This window comes from Garra rufa, chromosome 1 (assembly GCF_049309525.1).
Source record: "Garra rufa chromosome 1, GarRuf1.0, whole genome shotgun sequence".
Taxonomy (NCBI): Eukaryota; Metazoa; Chordata; class Actinopteri; order Cypriniformes; family Cyprinidae; genus Garra; species Garra rufa.
In genome coordinates, this window is record NC_133361.1 from 50420641 (window position 1) to 50442596 (window position 21956).

The following is a 21956-nucleotide window of genomic DNA, read 5'->3' on the forward strand; positions in this document are numbered from 1 at the left end:
CAGGTTCACAGATCCTTCATCGTATTGAGTGTGTGTTCGTGTGCATGTGTGTGCATGACTGCGAACCATAAAGAGGATAAGCACTTTCCTAAAGAGGAACAGCTGTGGAAGCAGGAGCAGAGTGAGGCTGGTATTTTTGGAGAGCAGGCCTTCTGCACCATGAAAGCGTGGGGTGGGTCACAACACCTGTTTGCTCAGGACAGACACCCTTCTATCAAAGCACCGAGTCTCCGACCGTGCAAGACTGAGCCGGTTGTCATAATGACAAGACGGTCGGAAAGCTCCTCAGTATAGTGCTGCAGCGCCAGCGTGTCCCTTTTCCTCAAGCATGAATGTAGCCGATGAAATGCTAGTGTTTAGCTTGATTCTGCTTGATAATGAAAGAGCGATATGTGTTTGTGGACATTCAAAAGCTTGAAAATAATGCCTAGGTGTTATGACGCAAGAGATTCAGCCTTTGTTTAAAGAGACAGTGCACACAATAAAGGTTCTTGATTGGCATCAACGGTTCTATGAAGAACCTTGAACATCCGTGGAACCTTTCAAATGCAGAAAAGGTTCCTTATAGTCGAAAAAGGTTCTTTTAGGAACTGTTCACTGAAAGGTTCTTTAGGGAACCAAAAAAGGTTCTTCTATGGCAGAGTGTTGACTCCTTTCATTTCCAAACCTGTATGACCTTCTTTCTTTTGTGGAACACAGTGTCAATGTCACTTCTTGGAGTGAACTTTTAAATGTACAGCCATACATGCCTTCATCTTGCATGAAGAAAAATGACTTTTTAATGGTCTCGGTTTACTGAGGAGTTGCTCCTCGTCCCGTACAAACCACTCGTTCTGATGCAAAATTTAATTTAAGATCAATTTTTCGGCCCAATGAAAAGTTCTTCTTCTTCTTCCTTCTATCCTGCTGCCTTTTCCAGGTCACATCTTTAGAAGCTGTCTGTGCTGTGTTGTGCTTGGCTCTTCCTCTGCTTGCAGCTCATGCTGGCTTTGGACAATGTGCGAGCTCCCAGAAGGCTTTGCTCTCCCAGGCTAAACACTAATACTTGGCTTCTTGCGGTTGCATCCATTTTCATAAATTTTCAAGTCTACTTTGGCCACGGCTGGGCATTTCTTTATTTATAGTAGTTTGACAAATGATAGAGCCATGTGAAGACATTTCGCTGCACATTTCTTGATAACAAATGGAGTATTGAGTTTGAATTTTACACTAAAACTTTTTTTGTCGCTCATAAGCCACTGACTGACAATATTACTACAATGTATTTTATGATTGGCAATTCGAGCATCAAAGAATGTTAAAAATGTACGCAATCTTCAGAAATCGTCTATAACTTAAGGTCGGCTATTTGACTGCAAATTATACGTCTGTTTCTGCGACTTTGGATATTTATAAGTAGATGGATGTGTTTCGCTGTTTTGTTCTGTAGTAATGTCTTGGCAAGCCTTTAGCAACATTCTTGTTTCATTTCTATGCCTTTCATTTGAAATATGTTTGGTTACTATATTTGTGGAAATTATTGGATGGGGGAACAAATTGGAAGCAAAATATGTCATTTTTGTGGATTTGTAAAGAGGTCACAGAGTGTGTTGACAATGATATGGTGCATTTCACCACAGAAAATAAAAAAACGTCCAATAAAATTAATTAAAAAGGCCTTTCTATGTCATGTCGTCTCTGTTTGCCACCGAGGTTTTTGTTTTTTAACAAAAATGCATTCAAAAATGCAATCCAATATTATTACAATGTGGTTTCTTTCACTGTAAAGACAATCAGTCCGCTAACATTGAAAAAAAGTTCAGTTGTTGCCTTAAAGTTTAAAGTAAAATAAAATGATGTCTCAGAGTTATAAGTGCATGGATTTTTTTGACCACGATAAGTTGAAACTGATAAAATTAAACTATACAATCCAGCGAGCCTATAAATGACAGAAATAATGGTGACAAGTTAAAATATGGTATGCTTTTATTAAGAAGAAAGCGTATCCATTTTGAATCAACATCACAATATAAGGTCTGTACGTTTCAAATATCAGTTTCAAGTAAATGCATTATTGCATTTTAATGCAGTATTTATGTACACTACCAATCAAAAGTTTTTGAACAGTAACATTTTTAACATTTTCTTCTGCTCACCAATTCTGTATTTATTTGATCGAAAATAGAGCAAAAACTTTTACTATTAGAAATGACTGTTTTTATATATATATTAAATATATATTTTAACATATTTTAAAATGTAATTTATTCCCGTGATGCAAGCAAAATTTTTTGCATCATTTCTCCAGATTTCAGTGTCACAGAAACATTTTTATTATTATTATTTCAAACAGTTTACATTTTTTCAGGATTTTGGGATGAATAAAAAGATCCAAAGATCTGCATTTTTCTAAAATAAAAATCCTTTTGTAACATTCTACATTATGCCATTCATGTGCCTGGAGTCAGTATATTTTTAGTTTTTTGGGGGGCAAAGAAATATGCTTTAAATTGATCAAAAGTGATGATAAAGACATTTATAATGTTACAAAAGATTTCTATTTTAGATAAATGCTGTTCTGAGTTTTCTATTCATCAAAGAAACCTGAAAAAATATACTCAGCTGTCTTCAACATAATAATAATAATAAATGTTTTTTGAACAGCAAGTCAGAATATTAGAATGATTTCTGAAGGATCATGTGACTGGAGTAATGATGCTAAATATTCAGCTTTGAAATCACAGGAATAAATTACATTTTAAAATATATTCAAATAGAAAGCGGTTATTTTAAATAGTAAAAATATTTCAAAATTGTACTGTTTTTGTTGTACTTTGAATCAAATAAATGCAGGCTTGGTGAGCAGAAGAGACTTCTTAAAAAACATTAAGAATCTTACTGTTCAAAAACTTTTGACTGGTAATGTACATAAACATAAATGTAAGCACATATATTAACATTCAGTATTAAACACATTCACACTGAATCTCAAAAAATAAAAAACTTAGTGCACTTGTCAGAAGTTTAAATGAACATTCCTTTCCATTTTGCCTTAAGCCATATTGCTATAACCCTCCATAGTGTGTGTAGTAGTAATGTAGCACAAGTGCTTTCATTGCGACTGACCCTACGTGCACCTGAAAGCGATGAGGTGGCGTTTTCTCTCTCTCTGTCTCTCCCTCCCTTTCTCTCAGGGCTCCCGACTCCTTTCATCTGCATTATTCTGAACGGAATAAGGAGGCAGACGCAGCTCTTGGATGAGACGCTGCTATGAAGATGAAGAGAGAGAGGGGGAGAGCGTAAGCTCTGATTGGCCAGTTCCAGAGGTGCGACGTGTCTGCGGAAGAGAGATGCGGCAGCTCGCAAGCCAAATAACTTTTTATGGCTCATGCGTGCCGCGTATTAAGGATATGCACCTTTAAGAGCGTTTTCCGTTATTATAGTCTGAGGCAATATTTGTGTTTTTCCCCTTCAATATCCTTCCATTATTATTACAATGTGGTTTCTGTCACTGTAAAGAAAATCAGCCCACTAACATTAAAAAATAAAGTTTGAAGTAAAATCAAAATGATGCCTGGAGTTATAAGTGCATGTATTTGGTTCGTTCACGATAAGTTGAAACTCATGAAATTGAAAACTACACAATCCAGAGAGCCTATAAATGACAGAAATAATGGTGACAAGATAAAATGTGTTGTTAAGCTTTTATTAAGAAGAAAGCGTATTCATATTGAATCAACATCACAATATACGGCCTATACGTTTCACCGTATTCACCAAACACAACTACTTATAGAACAAATACGAAATATTTGGCTAATAATAGGCTAAGTGCGATTTATAAATATTAACATTGACTAGATAGATAGATAGATAGATAGATAGATAGATAGATAGATAGATAGATAGATAGATAGATAGATAGATAGATAGATAGATAGATAGATTCAAAACAATCTTCTGCAAGTCAACCTTCAGTTTTAACTTCAGTATTTGGCTGCAGAAATCCGCAAATGAAAAATGACGGAATCTTTAAAAAACAGAATTGTTCAGTCGGTATACAAATAAAAAAAAAAAGAAACGAAAACGAATTTAGTTCAGAAAGCATTGTAGTCCTCATCTGAAGAAAGCAAGTCTTCGGTCGAGAGTTCTTGCCAGAATTCGAAATTTAAACAAAGTCCGGAGATATGCCCACGATACAGGTGGTCACCTTGGCACACAACCTGGCTTCTCCAAAAAGAGGTTTTGAGAGCAAACCCTCACCTTTTTATTAAGAGATCAGGTTTCTTTAGATGTTCGTTCTGCAAACGTTGTGAAGACAGCCCCCCTGTCCGGTGAAGGAGGGACGCTATTCTATTAAACGTGAACATGCTTGAGTTATCTGCTGCTCCCGGCACCTCCCAGAAAGTTTGGGGTATAAAAGCCAGGACCTAGAGTTGGTTTAGGCAGTAGGGAGTTTCTGCTGGGGTCTGGATTGGAGTCACAAAAGACCGGACCCTACCGTATATGATTGGAGTCTAAAGGAAAAAAAGAACTTCCCTCGCCTCAAAGAGTCTACATGTCTAATATTTAGACATGTTCAGCTTTGTGGATATTCGGTTGGCGCTGCTGCTCAGCGCAACGGTGCTTTTGGCAAGAGGACAAGGCGAGGATGATCGTGAGTATAACTTTTCTACAACTTTCCAAGCTTTGCTGGAGGTTAGTGCGTGCAAAAGTGAAGCACATGGCTATTTTGTGATGCTGTAGAGAGAAATTGTTCTCTCAGGACTGAACATGCAGGCTTTTTCTATAGCCTTAAGCATAGGTTATGTTTCCCCTGGAATGGAAGAAGAACGTTTGTTCAGTCTGGATGTGCATTAGACCCACTGGGCCTTTGGAGACAAGTTGGCACAGGTTTGGAGGCTCTCCTCCACGCACAATTTGTTATCCTGAACAGCTGCTAAAAGAGAAAAGCAGACACAGTGAGATCAAATAGTCCATAATGTGCTTAGTACTTCTTTAAAATGGACAAAACTGATAAAAATGTCGAATTTAAAACTTAAATGAGAAGTCATTGCCTAGTGATAAAATTGGCTAGGTGAGAGGAAAAAGCAAGCAACTTACTTAGAATAAAATGTGCAATTCCAGCAAAAAAAAAAGAAAAAAGGATATGGGCAACATCCATTAAAAGTTTCCCCCAAACCAAAAAAGAAAGAGAGAGAGAATGCGATGATCTCATTCTTGGTTGAGCATGTTTCCAAACTATAGTCAAGTCTGCTAAGTACATTAAAACAAAACTGTCTGATTTTCTGCAGAGTATTAAAGAAACACAAATAGTTTAAATATAGCCAAGTTTGACTTTTAATGAATATTCCAGAGATATAGTTTGACCTATTAAGAGGCTCAAATATTTTAGGCAGTCTCACAGCGCCACTTGGTGGTGAGAAATGCAATGACATCATATTTTGAAAATCCCCCCCGCCCCTTGCCTTTCACTTTTTTCCTCCTCTGTTATGATGATTGAAAACACATGCGGACCCAGCAGACTTTCCACTGCAGGAAAACGCTAGTCGTTGCCAAGCCGACAGATTTCAATTACTTCATGATGGACGGTCAGCTTCGGCAGACGTGGAACTTTTTTCCTCAAGCTTTTTCCTCTGAATCATGGATTCTGGACATAACGGCACTACGCCACCTAGGGGTGGTTTTCAAAGCTAACTTTTTCGAGCAAAAGGATAGGTGCGCGTTTACGCGATCTGCTCTGCTCCCAAGTCTACAGGAGATGTTTACAAAAAATTGTAGATTAGATATAATAGATATAACACTAAACCAATCGCATAGAGATTTTTAGAGACAACGAAAAGTGCCTTATAAGCATTTCCCACATTTCCTCAACTGACCTACATTAGACATAAATATCTTACATTTACAGTCAGATAACAAATGTTTACGTTTTACTTTAATACTCAACTACTACACTCGTTACTTTTGTAGGCACAGGTGGCAGCTGCACATTGGACGGACAGGTCTACAATGACAGGGACGTCTGGAAACCAGAGCCATGCCAAATCTGCGTGTGCGACAGCGGCACCGTTATGTGCGACGAGGTGATCTGCGAGGACACGACCGACTGCCCCAACCCAGTGATTCCCCACGACGAGTGCTGCCCCGTCTGCCCAGACGACGGTACGACGCCTTGATTCTCACGCCCCGCTTTTTTTTCTTACCTTGGGCAAACAGAACCCACATCCCATCACTTAAAATGTCATAAGGAGCCACATCATTCACTCCCCATTGGATTTTTTTTAAATGTGATCTTCGAGCTTCCGGCCTTACGGTCACTCACTGGATTAATTTGTGGTTTCGTTCTTGGTCTAGTAGGCCTAAATCAGGCGCAAGGCCTCAAATCTAATTGGTGAAAACCACTGACTCATTTGTTAGGCTGATTGTTATCATTTTAATGCTCTACATTTACCAAGCAAGAGAGGCATCTGATTATTTTATGTGGTTTATGTGATTTTAATTTTTGTTTTTATTTTTCCTCACTTTTATAGAATTCCAAGAGCCCAGTGTTGAGGTAAATCTTTTTTTAGTTGTTTTACTTTTCAGCTTGCATTCATTGCTTCATATAAGGCCTATATGAATAAGTATAGCATACACAATGCCTCATTTGAACTCATTTGAAACTAGTTACAAGTTATTTTGCTACTTATCTGGGAAAACAAATCCTTATAAATGCATTTGTGTTCATCACTCTCTCTTAGGGACCAAGAGGTCCTACTGGTGCTAAGGGTGACAGGGTAGGTTTTGATTTCCCTCTTTTTATCTTGCTTCATTGTTTACTTGCTGAACAGCTTAAAGTTCTTGGAGACCAACAAAAACATAAATCAACAGTCATTATCAATGCTCAAAACCTATTTTCCAAATTCGTTAGATTATTTTTCATAGTTTACCTGGATTTTGTATACTTATATCATTTAAATTATATATATTAATTATAATATATTAAAATATTAAATATAATGTATTAAAATAAATATAACTAAAAATAATTTCTCATATGCATTACTTCTGACATTTCTTCATAACAACATAATATATTACCAGTTAATGCTGGTTTTGTCTCATTTTATGGTATTTGTGGTGCTTTGAACACTTGATGAGAGAGATTATTTGATCTGTTTTTAATGTAAAAAGACATTGAACATAAAACAGAATTAAATACCAGCTCACCACTTCCCACTAATTATACCTCTACAAAAAATCTGATAATAGATGTGGTGCATAGTTTTGAACAGTTAGGGCTTTGATGTGAACTGCTTTTAGTGTGCAAACCTGTATGTACCATAATGTTGCATCTGCTTTATCCACTTTAATCCTAATTCTCCTTTCCTTTGATCTCAAACAGGGTCTTCCTGGTCCTCCTGGCAATGACGGAATCCCTGGACAGCCTGGTCTTCCTGGACCTCCAGGCCCCCCTGGACCTCCTGGCCTTGGTGGAGTAAGTATCTCACCCTAAAGAGAGAAACACATAGGTAAAAGGTGTGACTTATATGTGCCTTTAGGCAAGGTGCAAAACTTCAGAAGTTGGTCTAGGTAATAAGATGAAACCAGATCACTTAAGGTCACAGGACTGACACATTTCAGCACCATTTAAGTGGACAGCGCCCTCAGGGCAGTAACCACAGTGGCACTCAGGCATGCAAACTTGTGATTAAGCTCAGATAAGCCTGAGGATGGGCTAGATAAGTTCAGTTACGTTTTATCCTATGCTGAGACAAGCAGAGATTTTTAGCTAAGGGCCTTTATCTAAGGTCTCATCTCATCTGACTGACAACGTCTTTGCTCTTTCTCTTTGTCTCTCCACAGAACTTTTCTCCTCAGATGTCTGGTGGATTTGATGAGAAATCCGGAGGAGCAATGGCCGTCCCAGGCCCCATGGTAAAAATGCATATATGCTAACATACACATTGCTGTACATGCATGCACATCTCCATTGCATGCAAATCTCTGAGTGATGCAAATATGAATTCAATAATTAATACTTATATGTCTTTTGTTGCTCTACAAACACATGCTTAGTATATTTAAATTTATGGCATACAGGCATTTAGCTTTAAACTAAATATCCCATGAACTGTATGTTCATCAGTTTTTACTTAGTCAGGTTTTCTTACAGTATCTCTTTTTTTCTCCTGTAACAGGGACCTATGGGCCCCCGTGGACCCCCTGGGCCTCCTGGATCTCCTGTGAGTACTTCTTAACAGTTCTTAAAACCTTAACATATATTTCAACCAGTTGCAAGTCATAATTAAATTAAGCTAAAAAAAACAAGATAAAATTTTAAGATGCAGTTGGAGTGCATCTTAAAAATGTATTATTTGAAAATGTATCATTATGAAATTAGCTTTATTACTGCAGTTTGAAACCTGGGGAAATTCAGAATTATCTCTAAGAATTAGCTACCTGTTTACTCAAGGCTTATTTTAAGCATTTAAAAGCACTGTGTGCCTTCTTGTGATTTGTGCTCTTTGTCCCTCTTCTACAGGGACCCCAAGGATTTACTGGTCCCCCTGGTGAGCCTGGTGAGGCTGGTGCTCCTGTAAGTATCTAAATTCATTCCTGCACTCATCAAATCAAACACAGCTGTTTCTTAGTAAATAACACAAACACCAAAAAAAACTATTTGTATGTTCCTCTAAACCCTAGAAAATCGTGCATGTACCAATGTATTACTCCTATTTAAAGTACACATGTGACTCCAGTTTGACCCATTTGGGTCAAATGAGGTCAGAAGGGTACAGGGTTCATGAATCTTGACCCACCTAGATTTTTATTTCCACCGAGTGGATGCATGACATCCAGCCATTGCATATGCATAACAGAGGTCCCTTACTGGAAAGCTGGAAGTAAATTTAGTCAATATTTCACCTTTTTTTTTTTTTTTAAGGATAATTCACACTGTCAAAGTGTGACTCACTCATGCCACCACAATGTAAAACACTCACATGGACACAAATGTTTTTTCCTAACCTAGATTTTGTTTCTGCTGTTTTCCTGGTTTAGGGCGCAATGGGTCCCCGTGGTGCAGCTGGTCCCCCTGGAAAGAACGGAGAGGATGTAAGTAATCTACACAACCACCACATTTCAGTTTAAGAACATATAAGGAGTTTTTAAAAGAATAAACATTGGTTTATGCAGGTCACTTTCATTACAGCACTGTAAAATGTTTTGCTTCTCTTTTCTCATCTGTTTTTCTCTGACCCTGTAGGGTGAATCTGGCAAACCCGGTCGCCCTGGTGAGCGCGGACCCCCTGGCCCACAGGTGAGTGTTGCCAATATAACCCTTCACAGGATTTCTGTGCATGAGCCACAAAAGGAGAAATGGCTATAAAATCTTCTCCCTTTCTCATTTATATCTAGGGTGCTCGTGGATTCCCCGGAACCCCTGGACTTCCAGGCATCAAGGGACACAGAGTGAGTTCTCTAGCTCTAGAATATGATCCGACTTGTTTGATGAACATCAACCAATTTCCAAATGCTTAAATCCTAATTTGCATCTTCTGTACCCCAGGGATTCAGTGGTCTAGATGGAGCTAAGGGAGATACTGGCCCTGCTGGACCTAAGGTGAAATCAGAATTCAATTCAATATCACACTTTAAACCTGAAGTTCAATGTAAACAAACCATTCAACATGCTGTTTTTCCCATTAGGGTGAGGCTGGTGCACCTGGCGAGAACGGAACTCCTGGAGCTATGGTAAGGAATAGCATTTATTCAGACTGAATAGGCATGATTTTCAACCTATTTTGCAAGTTTTTAACATCTACATTTGTAGTTCTTTTCTAATGTAACACTAATGTTTCCCAGGGTCCTCGTGGTCTGCCTGGCGAGAGAGGCCGTGCAGGTCCTCCTGGTTCTGCTGTAAGTAACCTAATAAACATGCAAACTTAATAATATATGACATTATTGTACTGACATTGTGTGCTTTGGAAACAAAGGACAAACATGTATATTGAGCATTTCACGGTAGCAAATCACCATTTTGGAAAGACATATTGCACTTTCTGAGATCATCCCTCAAACATAAAACAGTATCTACTTAAATCCTATCCTTTGCCGTGCACAGATTAAACCTTGTAATAATACATAATTGAATAAGTTCCAAATAATCATATTTTCTAAATTTTTCAGGGTGCTCGTGGTAATGATGGTGCTGCTGGAGCTGCTGGTCCTCCTGTAAGTAGACCAAACTTTTTTTTCTTTTCTAAATTAAAACAATGAGGAGTAAAAAATTAAAACCTAATATAACTCTCATTTATATTGTCTCTCTCTCTATTTTTAGGGCCCAACTGGCCCTGCTGGTCCCCCAGGATTCCCTGGTGGCCCTGGAGCTAAGGTAAAAAAAAAAAAAAAAGAATTATATATATATATATATATATATATATATATATTACACATTTAAATTCCAAATCAAACCAAACAGAGCTAGAGCACTAGTAATTGGTCTGACAGAGTCACATGTTCTTGGCATCTCTGTAAATAACTTCAATTATGTAAGCTAATAATTAATAAAGAGCTGATCCCTGGTAAATGTGTTAGTAGGTCAAAACTAACAAATGAACTTATCCTCTAGCATCATAGAAATACTTGGGTTTCTTATGGACTCTATAAATAATACTGCATTTACATTGACGGGTTGAGATGACCCTTGCTCCTTGACCCATCTCACTCTTACACTTTGCTTTTTCCAGGGAGAGGTTGGTGCTCAGGGAGCCCGTGGTGCAGAGGGACCCCAGGGAGCCCGTGGTGAGCCTGGTAACCCTGGACCTGCTGGTGCTGCTGGACCCGCTGTGAGTGAATCTTCTTACACATCATAATATACAAATTTTTTAAATCCTAAATTTGCGCACTTCAGTTCTGACCACCTTGTTCATTTTGCATTCCTTCCTACTGTAGGGTAACAACGGAAATGATGGTGCCCCTGGTGCCAAGGGTGCTCCTGTAAGTATTCATCTTTGTCACCAAATGCTCTTCTTCTTGATAATCGTTAATATTTATGTCCACATATTTTCTTTTCCTGGAGTAGAACATTGGTGTTAGTAAATTAACAGCCACATATTTGTTACTCTCTGCCGCCACCTGCAGGGCGCTGCTGGTATTGCTGGTGCTCCTGGCTTCCCTGGACCCCGTGGTCCTCCTGGACCTTCTGGAGCTGCTGGTGCTCCTGGCCCCAAGGGTAACACTGTAAGTGTCCATTTCTTCTCAGATAATTTTTTTCACAAAATTACTTCTTTTTTTTTTTAAAGAAAGGCCATTCTTCCTACATCTCTTGACCATTTTGTTCACTTCATATTTAGGGTGAGGTCGGTGCCCCTGGTTCTAAAGGAGAGGCTGGTGCTAAGGGAGAGGCTGTGAGTATAAACTTCACTTATTTGATTTTGGAAACTTTGTCTCTTACTTCATGTTTCCATTTTATATAAATGTTACCATGCATATTTTGGTAAACCTTCTACTAGCTTTGCTCTAGTACTGATTTTTTACAAAGAAACTCTGTTGATGGCTTTTACAATGATTTCTAACCCTTCTTTTTCTTATGTGCTTACCCAGGGTGCCCAAGGAGTTCAGGGTCCCCCTGGCCCCCCTGGTGAGGAAGGCAAGAGAGGACCTCGTGGTGAGTCTGGTGCTGCCGGTGCCCGTGGACCCCCTGGCGAGCGTGTATGTACCCACATCAAACCTCTCCATTAGTAAGAGCCTTAAAAGTGGCCCTGACTATAACGTTACACACGTCTTTGTGCAGGGTGCTCCTGGTGCTCGTGGTTTCCCTGGTGCTGATGGATCTTCAGGTCCCAAGGTGAGTCTACAAAATATACAAAACAGTTTGCAATTGGTGCAAAATCTGTTTAGGATATTATCATATTTTTTTCATGATAAATGCAACACTCTCTGATCTTTATAACAGGGCGCCACTGGTGAGCGTGGAGGCCCTGGAGTTGTTGGACCTAAGGGTGCCACTGGTGAGCCTGGCCGCAATGGTGAACCTGGTATGCCAGGATCCAAGGTGAAATTCTAGCAGGAATGCTATACATCATTTGGTTGTATTATTTGTTGATTATTGTTTTTGACCCCCTCTATCTCAATGCTCAATACAGGGTATGACTGGTAGCCCTGGCAGCCCTGGACCTGACGGAAAGACCGGACCTGCTGTGAGTGCCCACACAATTCTCAGAATATTCCCATACTGTACATTATAATATCCGTGAAAACTCTTGCTAAGATGTTTTATTTCAGTACAGTCACAATTCACACAGTGCAAACCCAGAGATTTATACAGGGGTGCGAGGATTAAACTCAGAGGTCTTGTTTTGTTTTTTTGACAGGGTTCTTCTGGACAAGATGGCCGCCCTGGACCACCTGGCCCCGTTGGAGCCAGAGGACAGCCTGGTGTCATGGGATTCCCTGGACCTAAGGGTGCTGCTGTGAGTGAACCTTACTCTCTTAACACTTTCTGTTTGAAGCCAAAATAGACAAGTAGACCTTAATAGTTTGTTTTCTGTGTACAAGAAACCTTTGAGGTCAACACTTTCTAAGTTTGATGTTTTCTTCTGCTCCTGTATAGGGTGAGGCTGGCAAACCTGGTGAGAGAGGTGTGATGGGTGCTGTTGGTGCCACTGTAAGTAGTTATAGCTTTTGTTCAATTGTTACCTTGTTTGGTTCATAGTGTTGTAGTCTGTTCCTTATTCTATTGTGTTTTGTGCATTCCTGTAGGGCGCTCCCGGTAAGGATGGTGATGTTGGTGCTCCTGGTGCTCCCGGACCTGCTGTGAGTACCACTTCAGTATCTTCAGGCATTTGCCATATGGTTTTCTTGTTATTTTATGTTCATATTATGGCCATAAATACAACATTAATATACACAGCTTCCATCTACTACATCATAATAATACTCTATATAACATTTAAACTTTGGCTAATGTGTCTCATGATATTTTTTCATGAATAGGGGCCTGCTGGTGAGAGAGGTGAACAGGGACCTGGTGGTCCTCCAGGATTCCAGGTGAGTGTTTCTCATTTTACCCAAACCAAGACACATTATTTTTGTTATAGACATTGACATCGGTGTGCTCATCTCTTTGTTGTGCATCTGAATGACAGGGATTGCCAGGACCTCAGGGTGCTACTGGTGAGCCCGGCAAGTCTGGTGAGCAGGTAAGTTGCTAGCCAGTGTGTTGATATTGAATATAAGGTTAAGGCTGCACACTTTTCTGATAATATATAACAATTAGAGGGGATGTATAGTCAAGCAATGCCTGCAAGGACACTTGCACTTAATAGGCGCCTGAACATGTAGTTTATCTATGGGCAAGTCTCCTATAAACCCTCATTAGAAATGAAGTGCCAGGTGATGCAATGCTAATGTGCCTTCTTTTGCCTATTACAGGGTCTTCCTGGAGAGGCTGGAGCTCCTGGACCTTCTGGATCTAGAGTGAGTATCTACAGCATGATCGCCATAATGCTGATTGTATTTCTAGATATGTGGACGAGAACTGATGGTATCTGGCTACACTTTTTACCCAGGGTGACAGAGGATTCCCTGGTGAGCGTGGTGCCCCTGGCCCTGCTGGTCCTGCTGGTGCCCGTGGTTCTCCTGGTTCAGCTGGTAACGATGGTGCCAAGGTGAGCCTCACCTGTATTTTATGTTATCCCATAAATTTACAGCACTTGGCTAAACATTTTACCAGTGAATATGTATCAGCATTAAGATGACTATTTCTTGCTTTTTTAGGGAGATGCTGGTGCCCCAGGTGCCTCTGGCGCTCAGGGTCCTCCTGGACTTCAAGGAATGCCCGGCGAGCGTGGTGCTGCTGGTCTGCCAGGTCTTAAGGGTGACAGAGTGAGTACTAATGGTGCACCTTTCTGAACTTTGAGATCTGATCCTGATGAAAAAATCAGTACTAATGCTTAGAAAACTGAGCAAATGAACGGAATGCTGCAAAATCTTAAAACTCATTATAAACTTTTATCCCAGGGTGACCAAGGTGCCAAGGGTACTGATGGTGCTCCTGGTAAAGATGGCATCCGTGGTATGACTGGACCAATTGGACCCCCTGGACCTGCTGGAGCTCCTGGTGACAAGGTGAGTGTCTTTTGAGCTAGATTCCATAAATCCATAATGTATCCAGCTCATAAAGTTGGAGAACATATTCAACTATGGTTCATTCATTTGTATTTTACCATAGGGAGAGACTGGTGCTCCTGGACTTGTTGGACCTAATGGTGCCCGTGGACCACCTGTAAGCACAATCCTTGACTAAGATATGCACATATGACACAAAACTGGTCTTTTACTAAAATGATCTGATGGCATCACCTTTTCTACAATTACAAATAGGGTGAGCGTGGAGAGAATGGTCCTCCCGGACCTGCTGGATTCGCTGGACCTCCTGTGAGTAACAAACTCTAGAATATATATCCGTATAAAATGTTTTAACTATTACAGGGCAGTTCTTATGTCAAAACTTTCTAATTTCACTCTAACAGGGTGCTGATGGTCTGCCTGGTGCTAAGGGAGAGCCTGGAGACAATGGTGCTAAGGGTGATGCTGGTCTTCCAGGACCTGCAGGAGCAACTGGTGCCCCCGGACCTCAGGTGTGATCATCTTCTTAGATAATCTTCATAGACTTATGCTGTTTTAGGTCTATAATGTTTGCCCCATGTCATAGTCATAATTTCTTCACTAATGTTGACATGCACATTTTTAATCAAAATGACTTTGTGTTATACAGGGTCCTGTTGGATCTACTGGACCCAAGGGTGCCCGTGGTGCTGCTGGTCCTCCTGTGAGTATGACTTACCACAGTTAAAAAACAGCAGTATATTCTGCTTTTTAAGCAATTAGAAATTACATATTACAACTGGCCTAATCTATTTTCAAATTTTTTTTAGGGTGCTACTGGCTTCCCTGGTGCTGCTGGCAGAGTCGGACCTCCTGGCCCTGCTGTAAGAATCTCAACAACACTCAACAATTTAAATAGTATTAATTAATACATCAAAGTAGTAACAGTGATCCTCTTCCATAATTAACAATGGTTCTCTTGCTTCTTGTCTTAGGGAAATGCTGGTCCCCCTGGACCTCCTGGAGTCCCTGGTAAGGAGGGTCAGAAAGGTAACCGTGGTGAGACTGGACCTGCTGGACGCACTGGTGAAGTTGGTGCTGCTGGACCACCTGGTGCCCCTGGTGAGAAAGGAGCTCCTGGAGCTGAGGGTTCTCCCGTAAGTCTTTCATGCCGATCAATAACATTATTGCTTTACCTTCTGACCTTGTTGAACACAGGCCCACAACCAGAGTATTTGGGACAGTGTCTTGCAAAATTATTAAGATGTCTTAACCAGAAAAATCACACTATATGTGCACAAGACATTACATTTGGTCTCATCCGACCACAGAATCTTTTCCAACATCACTTCTGGCCAAATGCAATGCCTGTTGACAAACTGCAGACATGCTTTATTATAGTTTTTTTTTTAAATAGTGATCAGTAAGCTCTGTATCTTCTTATTACTGGCATGTTAGTTTCTTTTCTCTCAAATCATCCCCAGGCAAGATGGATATTAATTTTTACTCTTTGTTTTACTTTTTAAATTTACAACTTGAATTATTTCTGTCTGCCACATGTGGTAGTTATATCAATTAATTATTGGTAGAGTTTAATTCTAAGACAGCTTTGTGCTTGTTAGCACACTTAGAAAGGGAAATGCGATTCATCATGTCCATGCTAGATTGGTGGATTTTTAATTGTAACAAGCTGTAGTTATAAAAGCACACACACAGTTTAATTGTGACATTAATCAGATATAGCCTGTGATGTACTTGCATGTACCTGTACTTTACATGGCTACTATTCCACTAATAATTTTCTTACAGGGCTCTTCCGGTATCCCTGGACCTCAAGGTATTGCTGGTCAGCGTGGTATTGTTGGTCTCCCTGGACAAAGAGGCGAGCGTGGTTTCCCTGGTCTCTCCGGCCCATCTGTGAGTATTCTGCCTCCATTGTGTTACTCTCTTTGATGTTTCAATTAAATCCAAGAACACTTGCACAGCACCTAAACCTCTTATGTACTTTAATACGGTCATGGGCTATGGTTGTTATATTCAGCCAGTATCTACTTTCAAGTGTTTGGTATCTTATGTGTCAGGCATGGCATGGTGGAGCTTTCATTATTCTCTTCATCATGCCATTTAGGGAGAGCCTGGCAAACAAGGACCATCTGGTTCCTCTGGTGAGCGTGGACCTCCTGGACCCATGGGACCCCCTGGATTGGCCGGACCTCCCGGTGAGCCTGGTCGTGAGGTGAGGATGTATACCTATACCTATTGAATCTCATTGACAGATGAAACTATAAATATCATTCTGCCTTGCTGACATCAATGTAATTTGCTTTACATTAGGGCACTCCAGGTAATGAGGGTTCAGCTGGACGTGATGGTGCTCCTGGCCCCAAGGTGAGCTGCAGTCTTCATGGTTTTCCATACAAGTCAATCCCCTAAACCACACATTAGGCTGTGTGACAGAGATAGTGTCCCTCACAAAATTCTGTTCTTCTGCTCCCGACATAGGGTGACCGTGGTGAGTCTGGCGCTGCTGGCACTCCCGGTGCCCCTGGACCTCCTGGTGCTCCTGGACCCCTTGGCCCTGCTGGAAAGACTGGTGATCGTGGAGAGTCTGTAAGTATCCCCTCTGAAAATGAAATTAACTGTAGATGGCTTAAAACTCACGGGAGTATTAGAACTCATCTTTTTTTTTCCTTTTTAGGGTCCTGCTGGTCCTTCCGGTCCTGCTGGCCCTGCTGGTCCCCGTGGACCCTCTGTAAGTCCTGACTCAAACCTAAAAATAATTGCCAAATTGGAGTCCATGTGTAGCTTAATTTGTGGTATGCACTATATTGTCATCTGAGGTGTAATGTCTTTATCTAGGGACCCTCTGGAGCTCGTGGAGACAAGGGTGAGACTGGTGAGGCTGGTGAGAGAGGAATGAAGGGACACAGAGGATTTACCGGAATGCAGGGACCCCCAGGACCTCCTGTAAGTGACTCCACTTAGCTTGCATGGGACGTAGAATATAAATCTTCAATTTAATATCCGTATCTTGAAACCTGTTTTTCATTTATTTTATTCTTGTCCATAGGGACCCTCTGGAGAGCCTGGACCTGCTGGAGCTTCTGGACCCGCTGGACCTAGAGTAAATATTATTATAAAATACATCATTTTGCCACATATTTGTACTACCATTTTTTTATCTGCTTCAGTCAAGTGAAGCACAAACAAGTGAGTTTTGGAGCTCATTCTGACTGAATTTGGATGTTTCTGTTTTTGCATTAATAGGGCCCTGCTGGATCTGCTGGATCCTCTGGAAAGGATGGAATGAGTGGACTTCCTGGACCCATTGGACCTCCTGGACCCCGTGGTCGCAGTGGAGAAATTGGACCATCTGTGGGTGATTCTTTCCTTTTCTACATCACGATGAACCCAGAAAACCAAATATACACTTTAACCATATTTGGTTTACTCTCTGTTATAGGGACCTCCTGGACCTCCCGGACCCCCTGGACCTCCTGGACCCTCTGGTGGTGGATTTGATATCGGCTTCATTGCCCAGCCACAGGAGAAGGCCCCTGATCCCTTCCGCTCATACCGTGCCGACGATGCCAACGTGATGCGCGACCGTGACCTCGAGGTTGACACCACCCTCAAGTCCCTGAGCCAACAGCTTGAGAGCATCATCAGCCCAGATGGCACCAAGAAGAACCCTGCCCGCACTTGCCGTGACCTGAAGATGTGCCACCCAGACTGGAAGAGCGGTACGTTTCCTTTCTTCATCACACAAGTCATTTCTCACCCTGCATCATACCTGCAATGCCTAGATTAATCCTGTTCCTCTCCAAAAATATAACACAGGCGAGTACTGGATTGACCCTGACCAGGGCTGCAACCAGGATGCCATTAAGGTCTACTGCAACATGGAAACTGGCGAGACCTGCGTCTACCCAGCCGAGTCCTCCATCCCCAAGAAGAACTGGTACACAAGCAAGAACATCAAGGAGAAGAAGCACGTCTGGTTCGGAGAGGCCATGACCGATGGCTTCCAGGTGAGGATGTCAACTTGGCCAAAATGTATAACAGGTTTTTGTCTTCATATGTCTGTTTATTATATTTGCTGACTTTCTCGTCCTTTCCTCTTAAAACCTACAGTTCGAATATGGCAGCGAGGGCTCCAAGCCTGGTGATGTGAACATTCAGCTCACCTTCCTGCGCCTCATGTCCACTGAGGCATCCCAGAACATCACATACCACTGCAAGAACAGCATTGCATACATGGACCAGGCTTCTGGCAACCTGAAGAAGGCTCTTCTGCTCCAGGGCTCCAACGAGATCGAGATCAGAGCAGAGGGCAACAGCCGCTTCACATACAGTGTCACTGAGGATGGTTGCACGGTGAGTTCTTCTCATTTAGCAGTTACTTTTATCTGAATTAACTTCCATTTGAGAATAAAAGCAAGCAAAAGCAGAATAAAATGGTTTTGTATAGGCTCTAATTCTATCCCCGTTTTCCTTCTCTCCATCTCTCCAGTCGCACACCGGTGCATGGGGCAAGACAGTCATCGACTACAAAACAACGAAAACATCCCGTCTGCCTATTATTGACATCGCCCCTATGGACGTTGGTGCACCTAATCAGGAATTTGGCATTGAAGTTGGCCCAGTCTGCTTCTTGTAAAAAAGAAATCTGGACTTGAGATTGTTTGTGTGCGTGTGTGTTTTTTTCTAGCAATCATCTCTCTAAAATCTTTTCTATGCATTAAAATCAAACCCTAGAATTCAATTTGGCTGTCCAAACGGTCCACTTGCTTAGACCTTCGCTTCAGAAGACAGTGGTTGTGTGTTATCAGGCTTTTTTTGGACCACTATTTTGTCACCACCCACACTGAGGACGCTTTAGAAGACTCATTTGTTTCACTGGCAACAAGAAAATAATATATACTTATAAAGTGTAAAATCCCCCTGGAGTTTTAAAGCAACATCACTGATGCAAGTGACTTTTTTTCAACCACTGAGGAAGGACAATGAAAGAGCGAAACCAAATGCTTTGTACCATGTTCAGGTGTTAAATAAATCTGTAAAATGACATTTAAGTGTCTTTGTGTTATACCCAGTAGGACCAACCGGGTGCCAACGTTCCTCTCGAGAGTCACACAAAGTACATCTAGTAGAGACAGGGGTTCAACTTTGTTTTGATGTCTTAAGGCTACCTCAAAAAAGAAACCTGCAATTCCCAGTGTTGACCAACACCAGGTCAGGATTTTACGTGGCAGAAGTATGGTTAAAGGATCAAGTGACAGCTGTAAAGGTGCTATTTCCTCATGAGGTCCTGTCAGCAAGAAATCCAAGAGTTTTGCTTTTTCTAAAAGTAATGTATTGTTCGTTGCTTTTGCTCACAGGGCCTTTGGTGCTAAAGAAATCCTAATATCTTGCTGCCCAGTTGTAACAGATGCTTCTCTTTCTGAAGTGTAAGCTAAGAGCCAGACAGCAGAGCTTTTGTTAAGAAGCAGTACTGTAGCTGTGATGCATGCAGTCTTTTCAAGTGTAGAATAAGCAGGTGGAGTCTGTTTTTGTTTTCCAAACACCTTTTGACACTTTTTGGTTGTTGTCTTTTGGTTTCTTTGCAAAATATCCCCCCAATGTTGTCCAGTTGCTTCCAGCCATATCCTTCCCATTCCTTCCCACCCTTCTGTAATCAGGATTTCTGTTTTCAACCAGGGTTTTTTTTATTTTAAAGCGTAAAACGATCAAATAGAAAAGTCCTAAAATTATGAGAGAAGCACACCATAGGGGGGTTAAAACAAGAGGATCTGTACCTATTTTGTATATGTATAATAATTTGAGATGTTTTTAATTATTTTGAATGCTGAAATAAAGCATGTTAAGTGGTCGACCTTATGTTTGTCAGAAGTGATCTTGACTCGTCCCTGACTGCCCAATGGACTTGAATGAAGCACAGCTTGCACCTGTTACAGTTGTTTTGACTAAAAGGAAAGATTAAAGAAAATCTCAGAAATGTCTGATACTTTTTGGGTGTTTTTTTAATGTTGTTGCTCCAAAAGTAGTGTCTTATACTACTAAGCAAACTCTACTGAACAAGACATTGTTAGTAACCTAAAGGTAGCTAGCATATGTTACGAAAAACTGCATGTTCTAAAGCTTGTGTGTACTAACCTGGTGCAGCCTTGAGGTACTTGCGAAAAAGTCTTTAAGATGATGTGCATAATATTCCTCTGATAATCCAAATGATCCACTGGTGAATATGCAGATCAAGACTCAATGTGTTGGTTGATGCTCCAAACTCCACATTTGTTGAAATCATCGGTCAGCTGTCGAGGATAGTATAATCCACAAGCAGACAATTCCTTTGACTTGAAAGCAGAGAGAGATGTTCCTGTGAACTTATTTGTTTTTAAATGTTTAAAATGATTTAAAAGTGCAGCTTGAACGGAGGAGAACCACTCTTTTGCTGCCGTGTGCACTCAAATGCTAAAGGTGGTAGGTGGTGAAGGTGGTAGTCCTGTAGGACACAACAGGGCCATTGTATCGCAAGGTATGCAGAGGCTTCCGTAGTGGGGGGCTTGAATATCTGACCTGCTAACTGGAGCCATGCACTCACTTTCACTTTATAACACTGAAATTCTTTGGGGAAGGGCAAAACTTTGCAAACCAAACTACAGTGAAACAGTGGGCTTCTTTATTTGAAGACTAACTGAATGCCATGATAGAAATGTGTAGAAATCAGTAGCATTTAACTGGCAGTGACTGCTGCATTATCTAATTTTTTTTCTTTCTGAATTCAGCTAATATTCCCCATATAAACCATGAACGTAGACTTTAAATTTTAAAAAGATGTAAGCATCTGGTACACATAAATTAGGCATAGTAAGAATTGCATAAAGTGAGGGAGAACTGTAGGGTCAACATCTCAACAGTTTTAATTGCTTGCAAAATAGTAGCTGTTATAACAACTAGTGATGTTCAATAATTAACAAAATGAGGATGAAGTAAGGGTATTGTTGGGGATTATTGGTCTGGAAGACTGTCCTCGTACTGGCTTCCTGTGCCCTCTACTGGCTTAAATAAATAATACAACAAAGTATTACAAACAGTACAATAAAAAATAATAAAATAATAAAAATGTGCAGTTTTTAAACAGTAGGGATATGTGTTATATGTGTACGAAGGCAGATCCTCCTAACGTTTATTATGACTTTAACTGAAACTACAATAACCTATATTCATAAGCAACCGAAATGAGGTTAAGTGAGTAGCATCAATTTACCTGCATGGAACAAATAGGTGTCGACGATTGACAGCATGCACTTCTCAATATCTGAAAACAAAACCTTTCTGGCTACTTTGTCTAACATTAAATGTCCTGGCTACAAGATTTGATTACGTATTTTTGGATAATATCCGTTAAACTGCAGTTAAATCTATGCTAACACACTGACCCTCTGTAGACCGATGTTAGAAAAAACGCAAACGCTGTCTGGCAACAGGATTGGCCAGTACGGTTTTAAGGCGTCGCTTAGATAGTCAGTTGAAAGTTTGTGCTCTGAGGAGGAAAAGTGGGAAGTGGTAAAAGAAAAGAGGACGCCGAAAGAACACCAAAAGAGGAAAACTGCCGATTTATAGGACAAGGTGACCAAATGTGTCATACAGACGTAGCATATGTCAGATGAGTGTACAGGGAATATTGGGTCATTTTTTGTCAGCTCAACCAGAGGTCCCTGCCTTAAATTTTTGATTTTTAAATTTTTTTTTTTCTTCTGGTGAATAAAATACCTAAATGAAGAAAAAAGGCAAAATATTAAATGCCATTGATGTATATTTACTAAGTAATCCATTTAATAGAGGGGGGTCAAAATGACAATTTTCATCTGAGATTCAGAGCC

At 40.6% G+C, this 21956-nt stretch overlaps 1 protein-coding gene across 1 annotated transcript; it reads left to right on the plus strand.

Moving 5' to 3' along the window:
* The first annotated feature begins 4419 nt into the window (after window positions 1–4419).
* Window positions 4420–19953, plus strand: col1a1a (collagen, type I, alpha 1a). The gene is made up of 51 exons (XM_073842375.1): window positions 4420–4636; window positions 5953–6144; window positions 6513–6535; window positions 6723–6758; window positions 7367–7459; window positions 7828–7899; window positions 8163–8207; window positions 8507–8560; window positions 9025–9078; window positions 9230–9283; window positions 9382–9435; window positions 9533–9586; window positions 9673–9717; window positions 9829–9882; window positions 10153–10197; window positions 10304–10357; window positions 10713–10811; window positions 10918–10962; window positions 11107–11205; window positions 11319–11372; window positions 11569–11676; window positions 11759–11812; window positions 11921–12019; window positions 12111–12164; window positions 12339–12437; window positions 12578–12631; window positions 12727–12780; window positions 12961–13014; window positions 13113–13166; window positions 13399–13443; window positions 13536–13634; window positions 13744–13851; window positions 13987–14094; window positions 14198–14251; window positions 14350–14403; window positions 14499–14606; window positions 14744–14797; window positions 14904–14957; window positions 15069–15230; window positions 15883–15990; window positions 16202–16309; window positions 16408–16461; window positions 16576–16683; window positions 16772–16825; window positions 16933–17040; window positions 17144–17197; window positions 17341–17448; window positions 17537–17816; window positions 17914–18104; window positions 18208–18450; window positions 18587–19953. Exons 1-51 carry the CDS (start codon window positions 4555–4557, stop codon window positions 18731–18733), a joined length of 4347 nt encoding a protein of 1448 aa, XP_073698476.1. The 5' UTR covers window positions 4420–4554; the 3' UTR covers window positions 18734–19953.
* The last annotated feature ends 2003 nt before the right edge of the window (window positions 19954–21956 follow it).